Consider the following 25,705-nt stretch of genomic DNA (forward strand, 5'->3'; position numbering starts at 1 on the left):
TACATTTCGCTCAATTCCCTTCCTCAATTCAAAGCAGTCCACTCACTCAAGTAGCTCTGCAGTACTTCCATCCTTTCTGAGCAGTTCAGTCCCAATTCCCGCTTGTAAGCTGTCCATGACAGACATTTGAATCTCATTATGTCTTCACCTTCCTTTATCCACTCTCCACTTAGTAGTACCATTACTATTATAAATCAGCACCCACTTCTTGTAAACAATTACTTCACCAAGATTATCCTTGTTTGTTACTTTACTGATATACTTAGAAACCTCTATAATCACTGTAAACTTAGTTAATATTCACTTTGTTGTATAAATGTTTTGTTCTATGACTACTGCATTGTAAAATTTTTCTCTACTGACTTTAATTGCATCTGGAGCTTTTCTCCGTGGCTCTCCACTGAAAATGGGCCTTTGGCTCAGTTGGACAAACCCGATTAACAAATGACAATAAATAAATAAATTCCTGTTTGCACTCACAAAAGTCCTTCCACTCGCACAAGTAGCTCTGCATTACTTCAATCCTTTCTTGTCAGTTCAGTTCCAATTCCGCTTGCACTCGCAAAAACAGTCCTTCCTGGGCAGGCCGTTCATTTCCAGTTCCCGCTTGCACTCGCAGAAACAGTCCTTCCTGGGCAGTAAGTAAACAGTCCATTCCCGCTTGCACTCGCAAAAGTCCTTCCTGGACCGAAACTGGAAATGTGAGCCCTTGAGCTCATTTCCGACAGGCTGACGGAGCTGATGTCATTGCGCACATGATGACGTCAGCTCAAAAAGCAAAAATAAAAAAAATTAAAAGAAAAACTGGGAAAATTGGAAATGAAGGGGTGCCACTCAGGAATCATGGCACCCCATTATTTGGACCCCAAAACTTGGTAAAATCCGAGTAATTCGATAAAGTTGGGGGAGGTATGTTTATAAATTAAATCTTTTTGCAATTTTGGGAGTATTTGTAACCCAGGATCGTTTTATTATGTAATGATATGATTTGCTTGTGTTGAGCACGAACATCAAGATGAAAAACTTGTAACAAAAAAATCCCAGTAGCCTTGAATCCTTGGAATTAAAATGACATCTTTATTTCACAACAGGACCACGAAACCAAAACACGATAAAACAAAGTTGTGGAACTAAGCGCTTTCACCCTCACGTCCTAGGGCATCATCAGAGTACAAATTAACTGGAGAGCACAACATCCCTTAAATACAAACACTAATTAATTAATAAAATGATAATAACATAATCTACTAATCAAACAATAATCCAATTTATATGATAAAACCTGTTGTATTTTTAAAAAAACAAGTCCATTGAAATGTTGTTTAAAAATGTAGTGTCAGATGTAAAATACATTTTAACATACACCAAGATTTGAGTGTTTAAAAACTCAGAGTCCGTACACAGTGCGTTTGTGTAAAAACTGTATAAACGTCTTGTGTATGTTTGATGTCAGGGGAACAGTACAAAAAAATAGAACAAGGTGTCAAAGTACAAAGCATAGCATTTCCGTGTAGATTGAAAAACTGTGTTGTAATAATTATGATAGTATGTATTACAGTACTTAATTATGTATATGTGCCAAAAAATTACTATAATTAATTTTTGTGAATAAATATATAAATATATATTTAAAATAAAAATCTAAAACTTTTTAAAAAATATAAAAGGTATAAAAATTTTTTAATAATTTTTTAACAATAGATGTGACAAAATCACAAATTTAATTGTGACAACACATTCAATATAACCATAACATAGTAAAATAGAGGTGTATAGTGTAATAAAGTAATGTAATAAAATAATGTGTTGTATGAACTAGGTTGATAATATTATATATATATTTATATAAATGGTAGTTTAGTTAATTTTTGTTATTGTTAAAAATCTTTTCATAAAAAACTTTTCTTAAAAACTTGTGTTTAACAAAAATTGAGGAGTGACGTGTAATATCCTATTAATAATTACAAAATCGCAAATTTCCATAATCAGGGTGGTTGTATAATTGTATTGATGCTAATAGTTGTATTGAATATCGGCAAATTTAATGCCTAGAGAGGAATAGCTATTATGTTCATTATATGAACTGAGATTTTAACTTCAAAATACTAGCTATAGATATTTGATCGTTAATTCCTGGATCCTTACTTGCATTCAATCTAAGTTGCCAAAGACATTCTTTGGCCTCTAGTAAACTCTTAGTATCACCTCCTTGTTGTACATTGAAATGAACAATTCTGTCAATTACAAAAAACAAGAATTTTTTGAAATTATGGCAAAAAGTGCTGTGAATAAATAGAGCACTAGTCTGCTTGTGATTTCTAATGTCACTAACATGCTCTATAATTCTTGTTTTCAACTTTCTGTTAGTTTTCCCTACATAGAAAGCTGAGCATGCTGTGCAGGTAGCAATATATACCACCATGGCTGTGTTGCAATCACATGCTCCTGGACATCTAATAGTCCTATCATAATTGATGATTGAGAGGTAAGGTCCATTATTAATGAACCTACATAATCGACATGCACCACATTTGTTCATCATAGATTTCATAAATAAGTCACATTTCACACTATTTTCAAAAATATTTTTAAGACTTTGCCCTTTACTAAAGGTAACCTTTGGTTTGTTACCTAAAACATTAACCAGTTCTTTGTTAGGTTCTATAACAATATTCCAAGAGTCATATATTGTTTTAACAAGTTGGTCTGATTTTTCATTATATGGAATGACTAATATATCGTGTCCTATTCCCTTAGGTTTGTGCTGAGCAGCAGATAACTTTTTGCATTGAAATTATGATGCGATAATCTTAAAGCTGAGAATATTAAGTGTTCACAGCAGATAACTTTATCTCATGCAGAGTATTTTCAGCAGCTGCAGTTGAAGAATTAAACCATGACATGTCTTCCCATACATGTTTTTTTACTCAGATACATCCATGTTCCTCATAATTTCTCTTTTGTTGACTCCATAGCATGCCCACTTCATCCATTTCCTGTCTTACCTGTAATATAGCCTCCTGTTATTAATCTTGCTTTACCTGAGTTCTACGTTTCTGTAGTTTCTCTTCTGTTGTCATAGTGACATGACCTTTACCCTTATTTTCAATATCTTAAACAAAACTTACATATCTGCGCAGCTAAGTGACCCCTTTACTTCAGCATATCCTGTATTAGCAATTATTTTTTTTAACTTAATCCAATTTTTTTCAGTTAGTGTGTTAATTCAGTATTTGTTGGCGATTCTGATACCTAATTTAGATGTAAATCTGTCCTGTTTAATGCACAATTTAGAAATGTCCCAGTCATGTCTTTGTTTTTCTCCAACCTTTTAATTTTTCTGGTACTCCAAAGTTGCTATCTGTCGTGGGTTACGTGGCCTACATGCTTTAACTAAGCAACTAAGGTTTTCCTACTTCCTGTTCTACTGTATTTGTCAGGTTTTCCACTTTACTAGTTAAACGTTTACCTAGAGCCGTAACTAGGGCTTCTCAGGAGGCACTTTTTGCAGGTGCCGGTGGTTCTGGAGTGCAGCATTAGTATTGAGAGCCTGAAGTGTATTTAAGGCTTTTTGTTTTTGCTCTTCAACTTTGAGAAGAGGTTCTTTTTATGTTTAAGTTGTTTGGGAATCTACACAAGCCTCCAGATAACCTATAACCTATTTATGGTTCTGTGTTTATCCTTGTAATCTTCATTCTTGAGTTCTGAATTGCCAACATTCTCCATTGTTTCTCTAGCCTTCACACACACACACACACACACACACACACACACACACACACACACACAGACACACACACAAGTGCATGCTGTCTTATTTTAATATGTAATTGTATTTCTTGAGAATCTTACAGTGCTTTTGCCTTGAAGTTCTAATTTTTTTCCCCCCTTAACAGCGAATAGTGGAAAATGAAAAAGCAAATGCAGAAAAGCCATCAAAACAGAAGGTTGATGTACAGTCCTTGCCTACACGAGCATATCTGGACCAGACAGTCGTACCCATTTTGCTACAAGGGCTTTCTGTCCTTGCAAAGGAGAGGTAGGTCAGTGTTAGTTTTAAGTGGCATCAAGATAATGTGCATGAAGTGGTGCAGAGCACATATTGCTTTAATTTTTTGAACTCGAATATATGTGGTACATTTTGCTTGAGGCAAGTAGCAGTTTAGTGTACTACATTTTACTCATTTGTAATTTCCACAGATAATTAACAACTTGATAAACATATTTAAACTTTCCAGTAATTTGGGTCAATATGGTTTCAAAACCAAAGTACAAATGCCTGTTTATTTATGCTTTATAAAATTTGATTTAACCAAATAAACATAAAATTAGTCTATTCAGTTAGCCAAGTCCTATTTAGACTTGCTGTAAAGTCTTTACAGCAGAAGATCTGTGATTGTAGAATTTCCAAACATCTAAACTGACCAGTGCAAACAACCACTACTAGAAGGTATTTTTGAGAGATTTGTTAATCTTTGGTAAAGTTTATTTTTTTAATGTTGAGTAGGTAAAACAAGGAACTGGTGAAGTAAACCTACATTTTTTGTATAACTTAATGTAGATGGAGACTATATATGGTAAATAATTCCACATTGTAAGAAATTTCTTAGTGGAAAACTAGCATTTTTGTCTAATTTTTACTAATCCAGGTATCAAAAATAGATATAATTAGGGATTTTTTGGTGGTCTAGTGGTTGAACTTGAATACTGTCATTGCCCAGGTTTCAGATCTTTATCAGAGAAAATTTGGTGTGTTTAAATTTGATCTAGTACAGGTCCAAAAAAATCAGTCTCAACAAGCAGAATTTCACTTTATCAGTAATAATAGGTTCCGGGGCGGCCACGGTGGTGCAGTGGTTAGCATTGCTGCCTCACAGCAAGAGGTTCTCCAGTGCCTTCTGTGCGGAGTCTGCATGTCCTCCCTGTGGTTGCATGGGTTTCCTCCCACATCCCAAATACATGCTGCAGGCAGATTGGACACTCTAAATTGGCCCTAGGTGGAGTGTGTGTGTGTGTGTGCATGTGCGCCTTCTGTTCAAGGTTGGGCGCCAGGCTGGCAACTCGACACCGTAAAACTCCACTGCCAATCATGAGCGGACAAGGTGATCCGCTGTGGCGACCCCTAACCGGGGAAAAAAACAAAAGAAGAAGTAATAACAGGGTCCCTTCTGTGTCCCTGGAGTCATAAATCAAATGCTTAAATGTGTGATATTCCCTTTTAGAAGACAAAGCAAATATATTTGTTATGAGAATGATTAATAAAATACCAAGTCCACCATCGTTTGCAACAATTACTCTGTCTCTTCTTAATATCATGAACTCCAGATCCCTCGACTCCATATATATGTTTGGTATAGGCATGTGTTAGGCCTTAATGTTGAAAGCTGCATCTTTTTGTGACATAAGCATTTGGCCGTACCCCTGTTTTAGACAGTAACCTCAGTGTGATCACTGGTCTCCACGAAGGTGAGAAAGCTAAATCTTCATTCCTGTCCTCCCTTACACCAGCAGAAACAGGCATTTCAGGCCAAGGACAGTACAGTTACTTATTTTTAATTTTGACTCAGACCTCCTAGAATTTTTTTTCGGGTCTAAGCTAACTCTCCTGCTCTTGGTTCATATTTGTCAAGGGTAGATAAGGTTTTCTTGATCTTCTCTTTGAAAAAGTTAATGCCCTAGGTGAAAGATTTTTCATTCATATTGCTTAATGACGTCGTGGTGGTACAGCGGTAGCATTGTTACCTCACAGCAAGAGGTTCTCCTGTTTGATTCTCAGCTGGGCTTGGGAGTGCCTTCTGTGTGGAGTCTGCATGTCCTCCCCGCGGTTGGGTAGCGTTCGAAAGACATGCGTGTGTAAATGGGCATGCCTTCATTGAAGGTTGAGCGTCGAGCTGGCACCTCAGCGTTTCGTAAAAATCTACTGCCAATCATTAGCAGACCGGAGTTCTGCTGTGGTGACCCCTTAACTTGAAAAGCCGAAAGACAGACAACAACATTGCTTAACTGGGTTTAGCCAAAGCATTTGATAGAGTTCCCTGCTCTGGCGTCATAAATAAGGTAACAGAAGTAATCCTCAACCCTTTTCTAATTCACTGGATGACTCTTAAAATTTTATCATGGGAAGTCAATGACATTGCAGATATAGATAAAAAACAGTACTGAATTGTTTTAGAAGTGTAGGATGCAAATTGCAATGTTGCATATGACACACTTGGAGAGAAATGAGCATGGAAATTTATCCAAGAAATTACTTTTGAATTTATATTTATCAGAGTATCAGACAAAGGAGGAAATAATACTGAATGCAAGAAGGGCTGTAATACTGATAGAATTGGTGAGGAAAGACAGTAATGGTAGATTTATGGCGATTGAGACATTAACAGGGAAGGAGGATTACACTGGTATGTTTTTGTATTCCCCCTAAAACTACTGTTATGGAGTGTAAGAGAATTTTCAGAGACATAATTAGCTTTCAACAGAGACTGTTGATTATGGGAATGGACGAAAACTTGATTTGTAGTAGAGAAACTGTGTCATGGGGACCAAATGGGGAAATATAACAGAAGATATAGATTTCTGAAGAAGTATATGAGAGTTATTTGGAATGAAGATATGAATTTACTAGCAGGAGCTTAGACAGATTTTACATATTATTCCCAAAGGTACAAAAACTGAGCTAGGCTGGATAGAAATTACATTTCACATAAGCAAGAGTATTTAATTGAAAGCTTTGAAACGCATCCAATAATTATTTCAAGTTATGCACCAGTAAACACCAAGATAGTGATGCAGGACAATGAAGGAAAAATGAGACACTGGCACTTTCCTGCTTATTTTGTAAAAAAGAGGACGTGATTAAAGAGATATTAGGGAAGACGAGCATTTCTTCAGAAGGAATGGTTAGGGAGTTGGGATAACATGATAGTGGATTTTAACTATAGTAGAACTGAGAGGGAGAAAGATGTAGGAAAGAAGCAGTAGGAGTTATTTAGAAGTTTTGCCAAAGGTGCACATTTGCAGAAGAAGAGGAATCTAGAAGAACAAGAAGAGAGGAACAATTGCAAAGTGCTAACGGGAAATTAAGGGAGTATTTGGATAATATGTATGAATTTAGAAAAGTTGATATTAAGCAAGTATTTATCAATAACTCCAGAGCACAAAAACTCTTAGTACAGTGACTTGTACAGCAGGAAGTAGAAATGATTATTGCCAGAGTTAGGGAACCTATGACAAGTAAAGTAACCAGAGATTCTTATAGTGGTATAAGATATGTACAAAATTTGCTTAGAATTTTTAAAATAAAACAGAAGAATATGGAAACCACAAAGAAGGAGCAGAAGTGTGTGTGTGTGTGTATATATATATATATATATATATATATATATATATGTGTGTGTGTGTGTGTAAGAATTAACTATGCCAAGATTAGAGGAAGATGAGGCTCATTATTCAGATAAAAAGGCATTAGGAATGGAGAAGTGATAAACATTGTTTTAAAATGAGGGAGAATGCAATAATCTTGGAAGAAAGCTATGGTGGTTGTATTACCCAGAGCATAAGTACTTTTAAGACCCAGCTTCATTTTGACCAATTTCAGTTTTAAACTATAAAGTGTCTGTACTAGCTCAGAGAGTGGCCGTGGTCTTGCCAAAATTGACAGGTAAGGATTAGTATAGTTTTGTGGTGGGAAGGCAAACACTTGAATTCATTAATAGATCAATGATGATCCAGAGAGAAGTAGAGTGTGGGAAAATGCCACTATTTTTGGTGGATCTTGATGGAGAGAAGGCGTTAAAGTCAGAATTTTTATGAGTAGGGCAGTAGTAGTGTTTGCATATTTCGATACAATAATTGAGTAAGTTAAGAGGATTTATTTATTTATTTTTAAATTGTTAACCAGGGAAGTCTGACTTGGAACAAGACAATTTTCAGCGGAAGCCCGGGGAGAAATGCTCCAGACACATGTCTTTGTAACATGGGCGGAAACTGGAGCACCCGGAGGAAACCCACACAAACTCAGGGAGAACATGTAGAGTCCGCACAGAAGGCACCCCGGCCGAGAATCGAACTGGAGATATATATATATATATATATATATATATATATATATATATATATATATATATATATATATATATCAATATTTGAGGTGTGAGGGTTCCTTAGTGACAAAATCTGTTTTTAACAGAGGAACCAGACAAGGGTCATCTTTCCCTTTATTTACTTTATACATTTTCAACTTAATCTGCCATTAGCAAAGAAAATAAGGGACTCGCGGGTTCAGAGATGTAACTGCTATGGTAATCAAGAAAATTTAGCTTAATTCACATATATTATTTTGTACTTCAGAAGTCCAGAAAAGGACATTTCAGTGTTGTGGAATATTTGGAGAAATGTTAGTCTTTTCAAGATACAAAAGAAATGAAGATTAAACAAACATTATAGCAGTAAGCTATGTACCTAACCTTGCCACCTCTCCAGAATTTTTCCAGACTACCCAGAAATCAGGATGTTAGTCCGGTACTCCGGAAAGCACTGTACAAACTCCAGTATTCTGTTTATCTGCAAAAACAAAATGCCAGAGTTCATAAAGCAGCAGTAAAATAACTTTTCGATTGAAAAGCATCGCTAACGATGTGTTAAAACTTGGGACTGTTTTATAAAGGAGAGGAAAAAGCAAAGGAAGACATTTCACCTTGTGATGATGTCTGCATTTGCATCATAAAATGAGCGGGAGAGTGGGTAAGGTGGACTGGGAAATGAGCGGAGAGAGGCAGGTTTGTAGGAAGTGCAAGGGGGTGTGGCTTTGGTCCAGTTTTCGCCACATAAAAAGGTAACCCTATGTGTACCCACACACAAATTGGTTCAGCAATACCTATATCTGTGGGGACATGATAAAATTGGTTCAGCAATACCTATATCTGTGGGGACATGATAAAATAAAGTATTTAGGTATATGGATTCGAAAGAATTCTATTATGTCAGTCAGGGATATGTGAAAAGACACTAGACAATATGTAATGCATAAACTGAGAAGCTAAAAACTTTTGACTATGTATATGGATAGTACTATACAAACTATAGTAGTCCCTTTCATTTTATGTACAGGTTGGGTATATTTTCATTGGAGAAAAGTTTGGATCATAATAAAGACTTGAAGGGATTTGTTTGGGAGGGGAAGAGGTAAGTGGGATAAGTTGTTTCTTCCCATAGAACAAGGTGGTTTATGATTATATAATTTGAAGGGACACTTTACGCAGTTGAGGCTCATATATGTGACACAAGCAGAAGATTACAAATCTTAGTTGAAAGGCATAATGAAGCAGGGGGGACTTCACAAAATGAGGCAAGAGTAGGATTTTAGATGCAGGTTGTTGAAGAAAATAAGAACTACTACTATTTTTATAAAAGTTGCAGAAAGTATTCTAAGAACTAAGCCAAAACTAGAATGGGAAAAAAAAGATTTTGGCAGTAGGGGTGACTGCAGGTAAAGCTATAGAAAATGGGCAAGAGGGGACTGGAATTTATTGAAGAAAATTAACAAAGGAACTAATGTTTTAGGAGTAAATAACTGTGCAAGGAAATGTAGTAGCTTGGGATGAAGCCAGGCAGAATTTTACTGTGGCTTAGAAACTGACCTCCCTACTAAGAATTTTTAAGAATATAGGCAAAATAAATGGCTACACACTGATTAACAACTTAATTGTAGCTCTCCCAGTGAGAAAAAATGAAGCTGATAGATAAGGGCCAGTAATTCTGCCTGTTTTAGTAAAATTCAGTTACTGGCTAGTACTTATACTGTGTGTATGACAGCAAAGAAGAAACTTGAGGGCTTGAAAGAAAATCAACTAGAAAAGGTGAAGAGAAGATGTTGCAGCTGTTGAGGAAAAAGCAGTTTATGCTCCAGTTTTGGTACAAGAGATAGTTTCCGGTAATTTAGAGGAAAACAAGTCAGATGTTCTCAGAGCTGATTAAAATAAGTGAAACATTGAAGGAGCCACATACTCTAATAACAAAAGGCTGAACAAATGGAAGAAGCTTTAAACAACTATTCATATGAACTGATAAACTGAAAAAAATCTGACTTCAAAATGAAGGAGAGGCTGTCAGAGTAGGAGACTTCTCAAAAAGAGCGGTTTCAAAAAATAGTAAGAGTTAGAGGACAGAACACACAGAGAAAGATGGAGATTTGCTGCTGTACCAGTGAAACTGGAAAGAATAAACTGTATTAATTTTATGAAAGCACATATAAGTGACTTCTTTCTACAGCAGGATTTGGTAATTGAAAGGCACATCATGTGTATGCTCCAAACCTGGCCATGAGAAAGCAGCTATGACTGACCTGTATTAATAAAGATGCAAGCGTGCCAGAAGAAAATGTTGATCCTGAGAGAACTCCAGCAGAAGGGCAAAGTGTTAAATACTGGAGATAGCAAATTGTTTGTGGAAAATGATTACTCATTGTACACCAAGCAGAAGAAGAAAAAGTTATCCCAGCAATCGAGGAATGTCTAAAGGCAGGTTTGAGATTAAAGCTGCTGTAGCCTGCTGTCTTCAGAATATTTTTCCTGGAGGGTCAAAGTAATTTTTTGTTGTAGCACAGACCAGCAGTGATGTACAAAAGTCTGTCCAACAGGAGGTGAGCCATTAGTCAGAAGGGGACTGTAGAGAGGCTTTGCCAGTGAAATATTTTCCAATGTTTCAAAGCGAAGTGCTTGCGAGAGAGAGTAAAAATCGCAAGAATTGACTAGAAGAATCAGGAGTGCCTTGGACTTGAACTGTAGTCTGTGGTTGGGAGATGGAGATGAACAGTAGAAACACTGAAATTAGTGAACAAAAGTGAGGCTATAAAGCATCAATCACATTTGTTAAATATGGCTTTACACAAAAAAAGTGGCTGAGAAAGATTGGATTTTTTGACTTTGTTAAAACTGTTTGTTAGGAGACAGACATATGTCTCACTTAGTCATTAATATGTTTGGATTGACACTAAAAGGGAAACTAGGAGTAAAAGGTGAAATCAACAGTTTTTGATATCGGTACTTGTATAAAACATTTTATTATATAAATTGTATGTTATATAGTAAAGGATTTTCAGTGATTGTATAAGATGAAGATACTAAAGTTAAACGGGCACTTTTTTCTTATAAGAAATGTAGGCATTACATTGTAAAAAAAGGTGCTTTTGTCCAACTTTTCTAAGTCAATAGGTTACTTGGTTTGTTGTGGTGGTGGGATTGGGTGTAAAAGTGCACCAATTATAATACATATAGACTTGAAATATTTTTTTACTTTTGCATAGATGAATGTCTGGATTAAAACCATTGGCTTAATCTAATGGCTTTTTTATGCAAGTGGGTTTTAAAAAAATGAGAGAGCATAGTTTTCTTTAAGAAAATACATATTCAGTGCCAGTTGAGAAGCCTGCAGCTAAGGGCAGCTATATTTTTGGTATGTTTCAAGCTGACTAAAGGTGAAGGTAATCAAGAGGTCTGGGCATTGTTTGCAGAGAGAAATGCAAAATGAAAAGGTACAAGGGCAACCAGCTGGGTAAAAAAAATAAAGTTTGAAATAATTGAAAGTGAATAATAGAGAACAGATTTTATGGCAACTAAATACTTTATTTAATAGAACAGTGTATAATTTAGTTTTATTTAAAATGGCACTTTTTTGAGTCAAAAAGTTAATGCTTTCTGAAAGCATACATGTTTTTTGCATCTGGGAGGAGAATAAAAATATAAGAACAGACAGCAATTAGTGTAAGTAGAAGTGCAGGCTTATAATATCCTTAATTTTAGGTTAATTAATGCCTGTGGGTACAGCTGTTGATTTGGGAAAATGGTTTGTGTCATGAGGGTTAAACTTCATTATATGAAGACGTACCTAATTTTCCTTGATTGTTTTAATGTAATAAGTTATGGGGTGCTCTGGTGTATGTTTGTGGGTTTTCATTAAATCAAAAAGTCTTATAAAATGTAACCTAGGTTCAAATAGAGATGAGAAGAAATAACTACATACAGGATCAACCTGCCAGACATTAGGTGGTCTGTGTAACACAAAAGCTGGAAGTAGACATTTTAAAGTTGTATATAATAGGTGGGAATAATAACTTCTTATAATGGCTAGATTAAAAGTATTATTTTAGAACATAAATGGCCTCATGGGTTTAGACAAAAAGGTAGGAGTATTAAATTATATTAAGAAATGCAGAGTGGGAATAACAATACTACAGAAGGCCCATTTGGAAAGAATTGAGCATGTGAAACTGATAAAGAAAGGATTTCAAGATAGATATTCAACAGAATATTAGGGACACAGGAAACGGGGGGTGCTTATTCCAATTGCTAGAGGATCTTCAATAGTCATAGAAGAAGGGAAAAAAGATGGTAATGGTAGATTTGTGGTAGTAAGGGGCTACTGGCTAGGGAAGAGGATAACACTGGCATGTGTATTCCACCTAAAACTGATATTATGGAGTTTTAAAAAATCTGGGGAGAAATCAGTTTTCTGCAGAGAATTCTACTTATAGGCAGGGACTGGAGCTTGATTTGCAGCAGTGAAGATGTATCTGGGAACCTAGAAGGGAAAATATAACAAAGGATAGATTTCTGAAGAAATTAATAAAAATATTTGGTATGAAAGATGTAAAGGAACTTACAATTTACGTATCCCTCAAGATACAGTAGCTGGGCTATTCTAGACAAAAGTTATATTTCACAAGAGCATGTGCATTTACTTGAAAGTTTTGACAGACATCCAATAACTACTTCAGATCATGCGCCATTAATAAGCAAGATAAAATGCAGGGTAGTGAAGTAAAAATGAGATATTGGCACTTCTCAACCTACATGTTAAAAAGAAAGAAATTTTAGGCATGGGTAGTGGAAGTTATTCAAGAGGTATTAGAGAAGATAGAAAAAAATTCCAGATATTAGAGTCTCACAGAACAAGAAAAGTCACAACTGCAGACAGCTAAAGAGAAAATGAAGTATCTGCATAATATGCATGAGTATAGAAAGATTGCTATTAAGCAGCTGTTTTTGATAATTCCAGAGCACAAAAAACTCTTAGCACAACAAGTTAGGTAGTAGAAAGGGTTGTTGCAAAACTTAGGGAGCCTATAATGAGAAAAATAATCATAAGTCCAGTGGAGTTATTAGAGATATTTTGTAACTTTTATGAAAATTTGCATAAAGCAGATGAATGTAGAAATCAAGAAAAAGCACAAATGGAAATATTTAAGAAATGTTTATGGAAGACTTGAGTATGCCAAGGTTAGAGGTAGATGAGGCTCAACAATTAACAGTTAAGTATGCTGCAGGTGGATTGGACACTCTAAATTGGCCCTAGGTGTGAGTGCGTGTATGTGTGTGCCTTCTGTGGAAGGTTGGGCTGGCAACTCGACACTGTAAAACTCCACTGCCAATCATGAGCAGACAGGTGATCCGCTGTGGCGACCCCTAACCGGGAAAAGCCGAAAGAAGAAGATAGGAGGAGAAGTGATAAAAATGATAGTGTAATCAGTCTGCAGGAATGTCTCCAGGAATAGATGGTATTCCCTGTGGAAATTTGGTAGCTAGGAGGGAAGGAAGTGGTAAAGATCTGGAAGGTTTTGTTTAATGTTATTTTTAAAAAGATGGGGAGCACCAACATCCTGGAAAAAAGTGGTTGTAATACCTCATGATGGTAAAGACCCATCAGACCTGTCTTCACATAAGCCCATTTCAGTTTTAAACTATTATAAAGTGTTTGTCTATAATAGCTAAAATAATGGCAAAGGTGTTGCCAAAATTGATATGGATCATTGTGGTTTTGTGGATGGATGGCAAACATTTGATAACATTAATAGAATAGTGATAATCCAGAAGGAAGCAGAATGTAAGAAAATATCCCTATTTGTGGTTCTTGATACAGAGAAAGCATTCAACAAAGTAAGCTGGGATTTTGAGTAGGGAGGTGGAAGCATTTGCATTCCCTGACGCAATAATAGTTAATTAGGAGGATATATAAAGGATCGGAGGCAAAAAATAAAGTGGGAGGACTCATCTCAGATAAGTTGTGTCTGAGCAAAGGAACCAGGCAGGGGTATCCTCTTTCTCCTTTATTTGTATTAGATCTAGAGTCATTGGCAAAGAAAACAAGTGACTCAGAAGTTCAAGGATAGAATTGGTATGGTAACTAAGAAAAGTTGGCTTTATTTGAATATATTATTCATACATGATAGAGTTAGAAGTGGACATCTCAGTGTTGTGGAACATTCTGAGACAGTTTCAAGTTTTCTTTGGGTATAAAATGAATGAAGAGACAACAAAGTTTATAGTTGTAAACTGTGTACCTAACACATGACTTGGTTCAGTAATGGCCACTAAAATGACGTATTTAGGAGTACAGGTTAAAAAGGGTTCATTTAGGGCAGTTAAGGATATGTGGGAAAAGGCTAAATAAATGATAATGCAAACATTGAGAATCTGGAAGCTTGTGTTTATGGGTATGGAAAGCAGTATACAAGCAGTGAACATTTTTTAGTAACTTTAGTTCTGTGTACAGGTGAGGCATATTTTTACCAGCCAGAGAAGAAGTTGAAGACGGTAATTAATAGAGTGGAAGGATTTTATCTGGAAGGGGAAGATGGCAATGGTCAAGTGAGATAAGTTGATCTTTCCAATATAACAAGGTAGGGTGGGATTATCTGATGTTAAGGGATATTTTAAAGCTACACTATTAAAGCTCATATATAACAAATTCAAGGTGGCAAGAAATGCTGATGTAACGGGGCGGGGTTCAAGAAATAAGGAGAGTGAGATTTTGGATGCAGATCTTTAAGGAGAATAACAGCCATACAAAAATGTCTCTCATCTAGTCAGGATACAATAGACAAGACTGTGTTCTCTTCAAGCAGCTTTATTATGTACGTACACATCAGGATTGAGGCTTATTAACTTGAACTTAGGTAAACATATACAAACTAGCTGTTACACTCGTATATGCTCACTCTCTGGCTGCACTCTCAAAATGGCACTGAGATCAGCACGTGCTCGAAATTTACATGCACATTCAGTCCTTGAAACGCTTCTTGGATACAGCACACACGCTCTGTTCTACATCCTCCGTCTGTGAGAAATAGGTTATACAACATTGACAGTTGACATGCAGTCAATACAAATAATTCTCTGTCATGCAGTTGCAAAGAGCTAGATACACATATATACAATCAAGTCCAGGTCCCTGTGTATTTTACACTAGGTCTGGAAATATGACCAAAACATGTGACATACAATTTAGTCAGATTTAGCAGCTGGGACTGTCTCTGCTGAATGCTCAACCTTAGGTACATCAAGAACATCATCAGGAAAGGAAGTAGAGGTTAAGACGTGTTCTGCAACAGGAACATTGTCTGGATTGCTCTGAGATCTAGACTCTGTATCACAGGAACAATGCTGTGATATTGATTCTGTTACAGGAAGATGATGTCTGTGATTTCTCCTGTACTCCCCACCCTCATATTTTACGAAGTAGGATTGTGGCTCGATACATATACCTGTTACTTGACCAGTCTGGTGGAAACTTCTCGCCATTTGTATCCTCGCTTTCTCTACTTTCAATGGAGGAAGAAATCTGCTCAGTTTATCATAGCTGGACTTCTGGAAAGAATGTTTCCTGAATAATTGAGCTGTGATGGTTCTGTTGTTGTTAGCTTTAGGCCTCAATAAACTGGATCTAATAGGCAATGTTGTTCTAGTTTGCCTGGATAGAAGTCTCGAGTAGGCGAGCCAAGTATATCGTCATGGGTTTTGTTTCTGAGATTGAGTAAATTCAAAAAGACAGTATTCAAATAATTGCTTTGCACTTTGTACTGCATGTTCAGCTAGTCCATTTGACTGTGGATATTCTGGACTATTAGTAAAATGTACAAAGTCTCATTCTCTTGCAAGTTTCTGAAACAACTTACTAGAAATTGAGTACCATTGTCAGAAACAACTTTGTGTGGACTACCATGGACTGAGAAATGACATTTCAACTTGGTGATAACAGCAGTGGACGTTGGGTAGTAAATTGATCTCAAAGCAGTTTGAATAAGATTCTACCAATAATAAGTAATGCTGATTGTTCCACTCAAATACATCAGTGACTACTGCTGACCAAGGTAATTCTGGAACTTGACTGTGATTTAGTACTGTTGCATACTGAACAAGAAGAAAGTACTTTATCAATGTCTTTTATTAGAGAAGGCCACAATACTAGCTCTCTTGCCCTTCTTTTGGTAGGTTCAGAACCTGGGTGACCATGATGCAAAATCTGCATATATTCATGTTGGATGGAAGCAGGAACAGCAATTCTAGGACCTTTGAAAATAACGCCATCTTCCATCAACATCTCTTCTCTGTAAGGAAAATAAGTTTGCACGTCTGGTGGTACACTAGATTGCTTTAATGGCTGTACAGCATTAATGTAGTGGTTGAGCTTTTGCAAAATTGGATCAGTCTTTATATGATTTCTCAGCTTATCAAGTCTCGTGGTAGAAAAATTATGCACTTCTGTTACGTCAAAGCCAAAATTTTCTGCATCAAGCTGTTCCATTGTATTTCTGGGCGAGCTGGATAAGGTATCAGCCAGATAAAGAAGTTTGCTTTTTGTATAGACCAATTTGAAGTTGTACTTTTGCAGTCTGAGCATCATTCTTTGTAATCTCGCTGGAGCTGAATGCATAGGCTTCTTTAGAATAGTAATTAGAGTTTGGTGATCAGTTTCAATCTGAATAGCTCGACCATAGATATAATCATGAAACTTTGAACATGCAAATATTATTGCCAAACATTCTTTCTCGATCTGAGCATATTGCTTTTCAGTTTGGGTAAGGGTTCTAGATGCATAGGCTCCTGATCTGCTTTCTTGAAGGATAACTGCACCAACACCAGATTTTGAAGTATCACAGGAAAGAATTACTGGCTTATTAATATCATAGTATTTTAATGTAGGTGAGGTAGCAATTTCCTGCTTAAGGTCTTCAAATGCTCTCTGGTGCTGTTCCAACCAAGACCATGTAACATTTTTGCATGTCACTTTTCACAGATGCTGTCAACTCACTGAAGTCTGGTATAAACTTGCCTAAATAGTTGACCATGCCAAGAAAACGCTGTAGAGCTTTAACATTATCAGGTACTGACATCTCAGGAATAGCTGGTTGCTTGGAAGGGTGTGGTCTCAAGCCAGTACTGGTAAATAAATGACCTACATATGTAACATCTGGTAGTCTGATTTCTGTCACGCTCTGCTTCACCATTGCCTGCAACCAGTAAATCACCTACTATTATGGCACAAGGATAACCAGAAAAAAATTCCTGCATTGCATGCTGAAGGACTTCACTTGCAGAATTTATTCCAAATGGCATCCTTGGGAATCTGTATCTGTCAAACGGGGTACTGAAAGTAGTCAGTAATAAGGATTTGCACTCAAGCATCACTTACCAAAATGAACTTTTTGCATCCAAGAGAGAAAAAAAACAGTGACATTCGGTATTAGGGATGTGATTTCTTCAACTGTATGCATTGGATGATGTGTTCTCTAATGATTTGTTCAAATCTCATTGGTCAATATATATTCTGATTTCATCTGAGCCTTTCTTGTGGGTTGGATATGGATGATACCCATTCAGTTGGTTCTGTTTCTGTGACTGGACAAATTACACCTCACTGCACCATTTTATTCAACTGAACTTTGACTTTGTCCTGCATAGCTATTGGAACTTTTCTTGCTGGTGTGACCACTGGACTGACCTCTTACTTCATAGAATACACAACTGGAAGTTTGCCCAACTTGTCATTGAAAACATCAGCGTACTCTGAAAAAATGGCTTCAGAAAAATTGGAACTAGGATATATGCTTATATAATGAACAACTTTGGTAAAAGAAAGCAGATTCATTCTTAGACTCTCTGAGATCCAATAAAGACTGCACAGGTCTTTGGACTACATAGAATAACAAGCTGTAACAGTTGCTAGCTAAAGAACATGACAGCAGTACTGAGCCTTTGGTTTGAATTTCTTCACCTCTATAAGCAGCAAGTTTCGCACTACTAGCCAGATTGAGTTATTCACCGGCTCTCACTTTAATAAATGTGTCTGCTGACATAACATTACGCTTTGAACCAGTGTCTACTTTGATCTTGGTGAATTTAACATTGATTTGGACAGTACAAAATACTTCGTTCTTTGCCAACAAATTCACTGCATCAACCTTTTCCCCAATTACTAATACACCATCTAGAATGTAGAATTGCAACTCTGTATTATCAACTTGCTTTTTTGAGTGACCCTTCTTTATAACTGTGTGGGGTTTACTTGATTTGCACAACTTTTGAAAATGATTCCATTTCTTACACTTGTGGCATTGCTGACCAAATGCCAAACATTTCTCTCTCTTAGACTCATGATTGGCACCACAATTGTGACAGTTAACTGTAACGCTAGATTAGGATTTTGCTGATTCATGCTGATATTGCACTAAGCATGCTCCATTTACTGAACTAGTCTTAGAACTTGCTGGAAAACTATGTGGTTTCCTCGGGGGAACCCACAGGAGTTGTGGTTGCCATGTTCTTAGGCCTGCTTCTGTTTGCCATGTGTTGCATGCTGTCTACATTTACACTGGAGCCTGCCGAAACCATGCTCTTATCACTTGCAAGCATACTTGTGTGCCTTTTGGTAACTTCATGGATTTGACAAATCTCAGTAGCTTTGCTTAGCATTAAATCACTGTCACGAAGCAAAATCTTTCTCACAGCAGCACTGTTAATACTACATACAACCTGGCCTTTATCAACTCATCTTTTAAGTCACCAAACCGGCACATTTTAGCTTTGTTCCTCAGCTCAGTGATATAAGCTGCAAAAGTCACCCCTGGTTTCTGATCTCTTGTGTAAAACAAATGTATCTCTAATGTAATATTTGTCTGGGGGTTACACATTTCTCTGAATTTGTGTTTTAAACACTCGGTCTTCCCTTGATTCAGCCTGTACAACAATATGTCAGTTTTCACCTTCTCCCTCATGCTGGTGCATACACAAATGAATGCTCTATTTCCATGGCCTCTGACCCATCTAGGTTTAGCAAAATGAATGCCCTGGTTTGTGCATCTTTGTCAGAATAAGCTGCTTGTATAAAAATATTATACTCTTGCTCAAATATTCTGATCACACACACAAATATACATATGCCAGAAATTATGCCAGTGTTCGTAACTATGCCCAATAGCACAACAAGTCTCTGAACAACTGAACTTTGCGAAATAAGTCTCTTGGGTACTGTAATGCTCTTGAAATTACTGTACTGCAAGAAATCACCCCTTATCAGCGTAAGAAACATTTCAAAATAACTGCACTGTGCGAGTGGACTGGGCAGAAGAAGTCAGAGTAAGAAACATTTCAAAGTAACTGCACTTTGTGAATAAACAGTACAAAGTGCACTGAAACGTCTCCAAAATGGAGGTATTTTGCTAGATAATTCTTTACAGCGCAAGAAACATTCTGTAATGGCGGCACTTTGTGAATAGACACACCCAGCACTAGAAACTTTTTGAAATAGCTGTACTTTGACTGCACTTTATGTAATAGCTTCACTTTGCATACAAACTCTTCGGAATACATGCACAGTAATAAGCACACACTGTAAGCACTTTTACACACTTTGAGATAATTTGAATAACTCTTGTTATGCCCTGAGTACAATATGAAGTAGTAGTTAAGCCAAAACACAACACTGCCATATTTTATTTTATTTTGTTTTTTTTTTTTTAGTGCTTTGGAGTTATCTTATAAAAGGCATTGAAAATCACTGTGATCTTGTGTGTTTCTAAAGTAGGTATTGTACTTCACATTTCCTCCTCTCCGCGTGGCTGCTGAGCGATCCCTGGCATCTTACTTTGTATTCCAATCTGTTCAAACCTACCATACTCACTTTATCTACTCCTGGCTGTGTCCTATCAGACTCAATAGATCAGCAATATCCACCTACCTATAACCGCCTGGGTATTCACCTCTCCTGGAGTATCTAAGTGCCCTTGGAATAAAGTCTAAGATTCTGTTCAAACCTACCATACTCACTTTATCTGCTCCTGGCTGTGTCCTATCAGACTCAATAGATCAGCAATATCCACCTACCTATAACCGCCTGGGTATTCACCTCACCTGGAGTATCTAAGTGCCCTTGGAATAAAGCCTAAGATTGTATGTCACTAAGTAAACTGTATTTTTCATTCCTAACCTTTATGTATATACTTGTCCACTACACATCCTAGGTGTAGCAGTTTAACTGCCAAATCTGCCAGCAGCCATACCCCTCCCTGTCTACTACAGTTGCTCTCCCCGCCTGTCTCAAAGACATTGTACCACCTCTATTCTCCAACCACGCTAATCCTCTTTCCTTCTCCATTACTTTTTCTTTTATTGGTATCCACTACTATATTATCCTTGCATGGTACTTTCAGACTTCGACCACTAGATGGCAGTCTTTACCCTCCTCTAATTCTCCTTTCTGTCACCCTCACCACCTCATACTCTACACCTACGTGCTTGTTGCACTTGTCTCCTTTCTTTTTTTTTTCCCCATCCCTAGTCCTTTTTAACCTTACACCCTACTCTCAACAGTCCTTATAAACCCTCTATCAAACCCTCCTCTCCGCCTGCTCTACTCCTAGCTTAACCATTACCCACTCTGGCCTCTCTTCTCTCTGTTTTATAATTCCCCCTTCCTCACGCACACATTTGCCTTCTACTTACTAATTTTTGTTTTTACCTTCTACCTTACTGATTGTTTTTTCTCACTGCCTTTTCCTTTCTTTGTTGTGGCTCACTCTGCTCCCCTACCCTACCCCCAATTCCCACCCACCCCCAGTAGCCCTACACTTATACCTCTGAGACTCCTCCCCCTATCTTTCTCAACCTACCACTAACCTAATCATCACTAAGGCACTCCCAACTCAATCTGTCCTAATTAGCCTTAATTTACTTCTCACATACCACCACTCCCATACCTACCCTATCCATCCCCTAAACTAACTTTTGTCAGGATCTGCTTCTTACACATCCTCTTCAAATTAGTCTTACTGACAACTTTAATCCAGCCCTATCTTGTCTCACAGACACTTTCATTTCTTCCAGCTCTCCTCACTTTCAAAATAATCACAACTTACACTTTACACACTACCATGGCCCCAACACACAACACAATTTTTGTCCCCACACTACTCTTAACTACAGTTATAGCCTCTCTTACTATACCTTATTCACTCACCTTCTTTGAAAATCTTACTACTCTATGCAAACAAAACCATGAGTTCCAACAAACTTCTTCATTTTCTCTCATCTAAACCGCTAACCATAGTAACATAACCAGTACCTCAAATTATATTCTACCAAAATATCACAGAACAAGCCACATAACTTACTTAACTATTAAAAATAACTTCAGTAATTTCCACAAAATCTTTAAATACCTATATTTTACCCAACACCACCTCCTCCTTCATGGTGATATTCATCCTAACCCTGGCCCCAGTAATGACAAGAGTAACAACCTTGACAATTTAACTTTACCCAACACTCCTTTCATAGCTAAAGAACTTAATTCCCTCCTTATAGCACATCTAAATATTAGAAGTATCAACAATAAAATTTCCCATCTACATGCACTACTTGATCTACACTCTTTTGATATTCTATGTCTCACTGAAACCTGGCTTAAACCATCTACTTTAAACCATGAAATTATCCCCCCAGGATATAATATCCTTAGATGTGACCGAATAAACAAAAAAGGTGGAGGTATAGCCATACTTTACAAATCTCATCTCCAACTTTCACCCTGTAATGTGCTTCCATCATTAGATGCTAAAACTGAAGCACTGTCTATCAAACTCCAAATCAACAACTCCAAATCTATCTACCTAATTTGTATGTATCTATCTCCTGGTAATAATACCAATACTCTTGAAAACATACTTGGTTATCTATCTAACCAACTACCCCAAGAGACCATTGTACTGGGCGACTTCAACATTGACTGGTTCACCTACAATACCCAGAAGCCTACTAACCACATAAATCTCTTTGGGTTCTCCCAATTAATAACCACTCCCACTAGAATCCACAAACCTAGCATGAAAGAAACTACTCTTGACTGGATCCTCATCAAAAACCACCCTAATATCTATACTCCAGGTACCCTCCCCGTTAACATCAGTGACCATATGCTTACATACATTACTAGAAAAAAACTTCATGTTTCAGCAACTGATAATATCAAAACCTTCCACTGCAAAAAATACTTCAATCCTGATAGCTTCCAAAATGAATTGCTAGCATGCAACTGGTCACCTCTTACCCATCTTGAACTTGATGAAGCTGTGACCTACTTTAACACTTATTTTCTTCAAATTCTTGACTACCATGCACCTTATCGCACTACCAGAATGAAAACAAAAACTGCTCCATGGCTCACTAAACAAACAAAGCAAAAAATGCTCCTCAGAAATAAAATCTGGACCAAATGGAGAGCTACCAAATGTCCATCTCATCACCTCCTCTATAAACAGCTAAGAAATGCTACCAAAAAAGACACCCTTAGAGACAAAAAAAGACTACTACCTACACCTCCAACAATCCACTGAACATACCCCACAAAAATTTTGGTCAGGAATAAACAAACTTCTTCAGCCAGGACACCCTACTACTCCTTTCCCATCAGGTTTCAACCATAATAATTCCAATCAAATCCCTGATACCTTTAACAACTACTTTACTGAAGCCATACAAAACCTAGCCAATTCTTTACCTCCCTGTTCTACTCCCCTACCAAATACTCTCAACTCTTCTACTCCTACCTTTCACCTACAACCTGTAAGTACATCTCTTATCTACAAACTACTTAGAAAACTAAAACCATGTACACCATCTACTGATCATCTCCCATCAGAATACCTTCAGATTGCTGCAAAGGCTTTATGTCACCCCATATCTATCCTCATTAACTATTTCTGAAGGTAAAATTCCAACCATCTAGAAAGTTGCCCATATCATCCCTCTTCATAAAGGTGGGTCTTCCACTGAACTCTCTAACTTTCGACCTACTGCCTTACTCTCTCTCCATTATCTAAGATAATGGAAAAATGTATTCACAAACAACTACTTAACCACCTACTACAAAATAACCTATTAGCAAACTGCCAGCATGGCTTTAGACCATTCCACAGCACTACAACTGCACTACTCTCCTTCATTGACTCTATAAATAAAAATCGGAACAACTCCTTCTCTGCTGCAATATTTATTGACTTGTCAAAAGCCTTTGACATGGTCAACCATAACTTACTTCTAGACAAACTAAATTCCTATTCTCTTAACCCACAAGCATTACAATGGTTTAGGGCTTACCTTCAAAATAGACAACAAGCAGTACTTTGGGAAAACAATCTGTCATCATTACTTCCCGTAAATATTGGAGTCCCAAAAGGCTCTATTTTAGGTCCCCTTCTCTTTTCCTTATTCATCAATGACCTTCACTTGAACACACCCCAAGCCACCTGCATCCAATATGCAGATGAGTCAACCTTAATCTGTACTTCTAAGAATCTAGCCTCCCTCCAGTCAGTTACCCAAAATGTATTCCAAAGTGTTGAAAACTGGTTTATGCAACACTGCCTCCTCCTTAATCCCCAAAAAACAAAACTATTCCTTTTTACGCCAACTCATAAATCACCAAATCCATTCTTTACCATTACCTTTAATAATGCCACCAACATAACCCCAGATACTACCACCCGGCTATTAGGAGTTACAATTGCCTTAACTATGATGACCATATTAACTCCACCATAAAGTCTGTTAACAAAAAACTTGGTTCTCTCTACAGAATTAAACCATTCCTTATCCCCTTAGCCAGGAAGACTATTGCCCAGAACCCACCTCATCTCTACCCTCTTTTATGCCTCTGCCATATATACTAACCTATCTAAAAACAACCTCTCAAAACCTTCTACATGTTATAATAGCATTGCTAGATTTATCACATGCTCTCCCTTTAAAACTCACCACTGCCTTAACCTTAGACAACTTGGATGGCTAGAAATACAGAACCTTATACTCAGTAAACAACTACTTATTACCCATAAAATCCTGCACTATCCCAATAATACCCCTATCCTCCTAGATCTTATTTCACCATACAAAAATCTGTCTACACTACGTTCTGCCAATAAACATCTGGTATCCTTAGTTAAATCCAACAACAAAGCAGGTGACTTTCTTTTCTCTAATACTATAGGAAAAAACTGGAATCTGCTCCCTTCTTAACTATCTACCGTAGCTTCTACTACTCTATTCAAAAAACATATCAAAGAACATCTTAAAGCCCAGTGGCTCTGTCCTTGTTCTAACCCAGACTGAAATTCCATGCCCCTCCTGCTCAAATCCCATCCCCACACACTAACCTAAGCATACAGACCAACTCTTTTTCACTTTAAACCTGCTCTGTTTTTGTGATCTAATAATTGTTCTTTACTTTTTCCCTAGCAAACCTTTGTATATTGTCTATAATCCATAATTTGTATTATATTTATTCATATAAACAATGCTATCTCTGTACTGTAATTTTAATATACATGTCCTTTTTATAAATTAACGTTTTAACTGTTTATGCTGGAGCTTTTCTCCCCAGGCCTCTACTGAAAATGGACATATATCCAGTTTAGACTAGCCCGGTCAACAAATGTAAAATAAATAAATAAAAATATTTTTACTGCATGCTAAATCTGTGGAATCCTGTTCTGAAATGCCCTTAAGGATCATATGTAAACTGACAAAATCAAAGTAGTCTTATCTGTTCTTAAACTGCATTTCCTCCATAGCTGTTTACCTTGCCTGTCATTTAAGATTTAAGTTTGCATTCTTTTCTTTTTAAAGAATACCTTTTCCAAAAAAATGCTCTCCAAAGCCATAACATGCTTCGCCCTCATTGTTTACTCTGCAGGAAGTTCTGCTTCCTTGCTGATGTGCTTACATCATATCGGGGTCAGCAGAATCAGTTACAGTGTCTATTGTAAATCATCGAAGGATCACATTGTCAAACCCCACCCCCCTCTAATTATACATAACTCCGAGATCATACTACAGTGGGGCAAGGGCAACTTTCCTGATCCCTACTGTAATGTGATCCCAGAACAGTTTGACAAGCAGCATGTTCGATAAAATGCTGTTCAATGATGTGATCTTTTGATGTAATAATACAGATGTCAATTACCTACTCAACAGGAGAGAGAATGGCATACAAAGAAGGATTTTCAGATTGGGGCGTTTTTACTTATTTATTTAATTTATTTATTCAACATTTGTTTACCGGGAAAATCCAACTTGGAATGAGCCAGTTTTCAGCAGAGGCTGGGGAGAAATGCTCCAGGCCATGTCTTAGTAATTGTATTTGTAATTTTTACTTGTATTTTTTTCTATAATTTTCAATTTTAAGGTCAATTACATGTCATTGGTTAATCAGACCACCAGGCTTTCTGCATTCCTTTTATGTGAAAGCAAATGTAAAGGCTGCTTCTGTTTCACTGTCATTTAAGCACATCACAAGAAGCAAAATGTCCATAACTAGTAATTGTTTCTGATTTTGCCTAATGTCACAGAATCTTATCTTTCGTCTGTCCGTGGTTTTT

The 25,705-nt window shown here is 37.0% G+C and overlaps 1 protein-coding gene across 2 annotated transcripts in view; it reads left to right on the forward strand.

Annotated features, from left to right (window-relative positions):
• Positions 1 to 25,705, forward strand: part of DPY30 (dpy-30 histone methyltransferase complex regulatory subunit) — a 489,699-nt gene that overhangs the window by 462,722 nt on the left and 1,272 nt on the right. For both annotated transcript variants that reach the window (XM_044058614.1, XM_044058605.1), the window contains exon 4: positions 3,897 to 4,039. In XM_044058614.1, coding sequence (XP_043914549.1) covers positions 3,897 to 4,039 — 143 coding nt within the window. The remainder of the gene's footprint in view (positions 1 to 3,896; positions 4,040 to 25,705) is intronic.

The sequence above is a fragment of the Protopterus annectens genome, chromosome 1.part2 (genome assembly GCF_019279795.1).
Source record: "Protopterus annectens isolate FY-2018-M chromosome 1.part2, PAN1.0, whole genome shotgun sequence".
Lineage (NCBI taxonomy): Eukaryota > Metazoa > Chordata > Ceratodontiformes > Protopteridae > Protopterus > Protopterus annectens.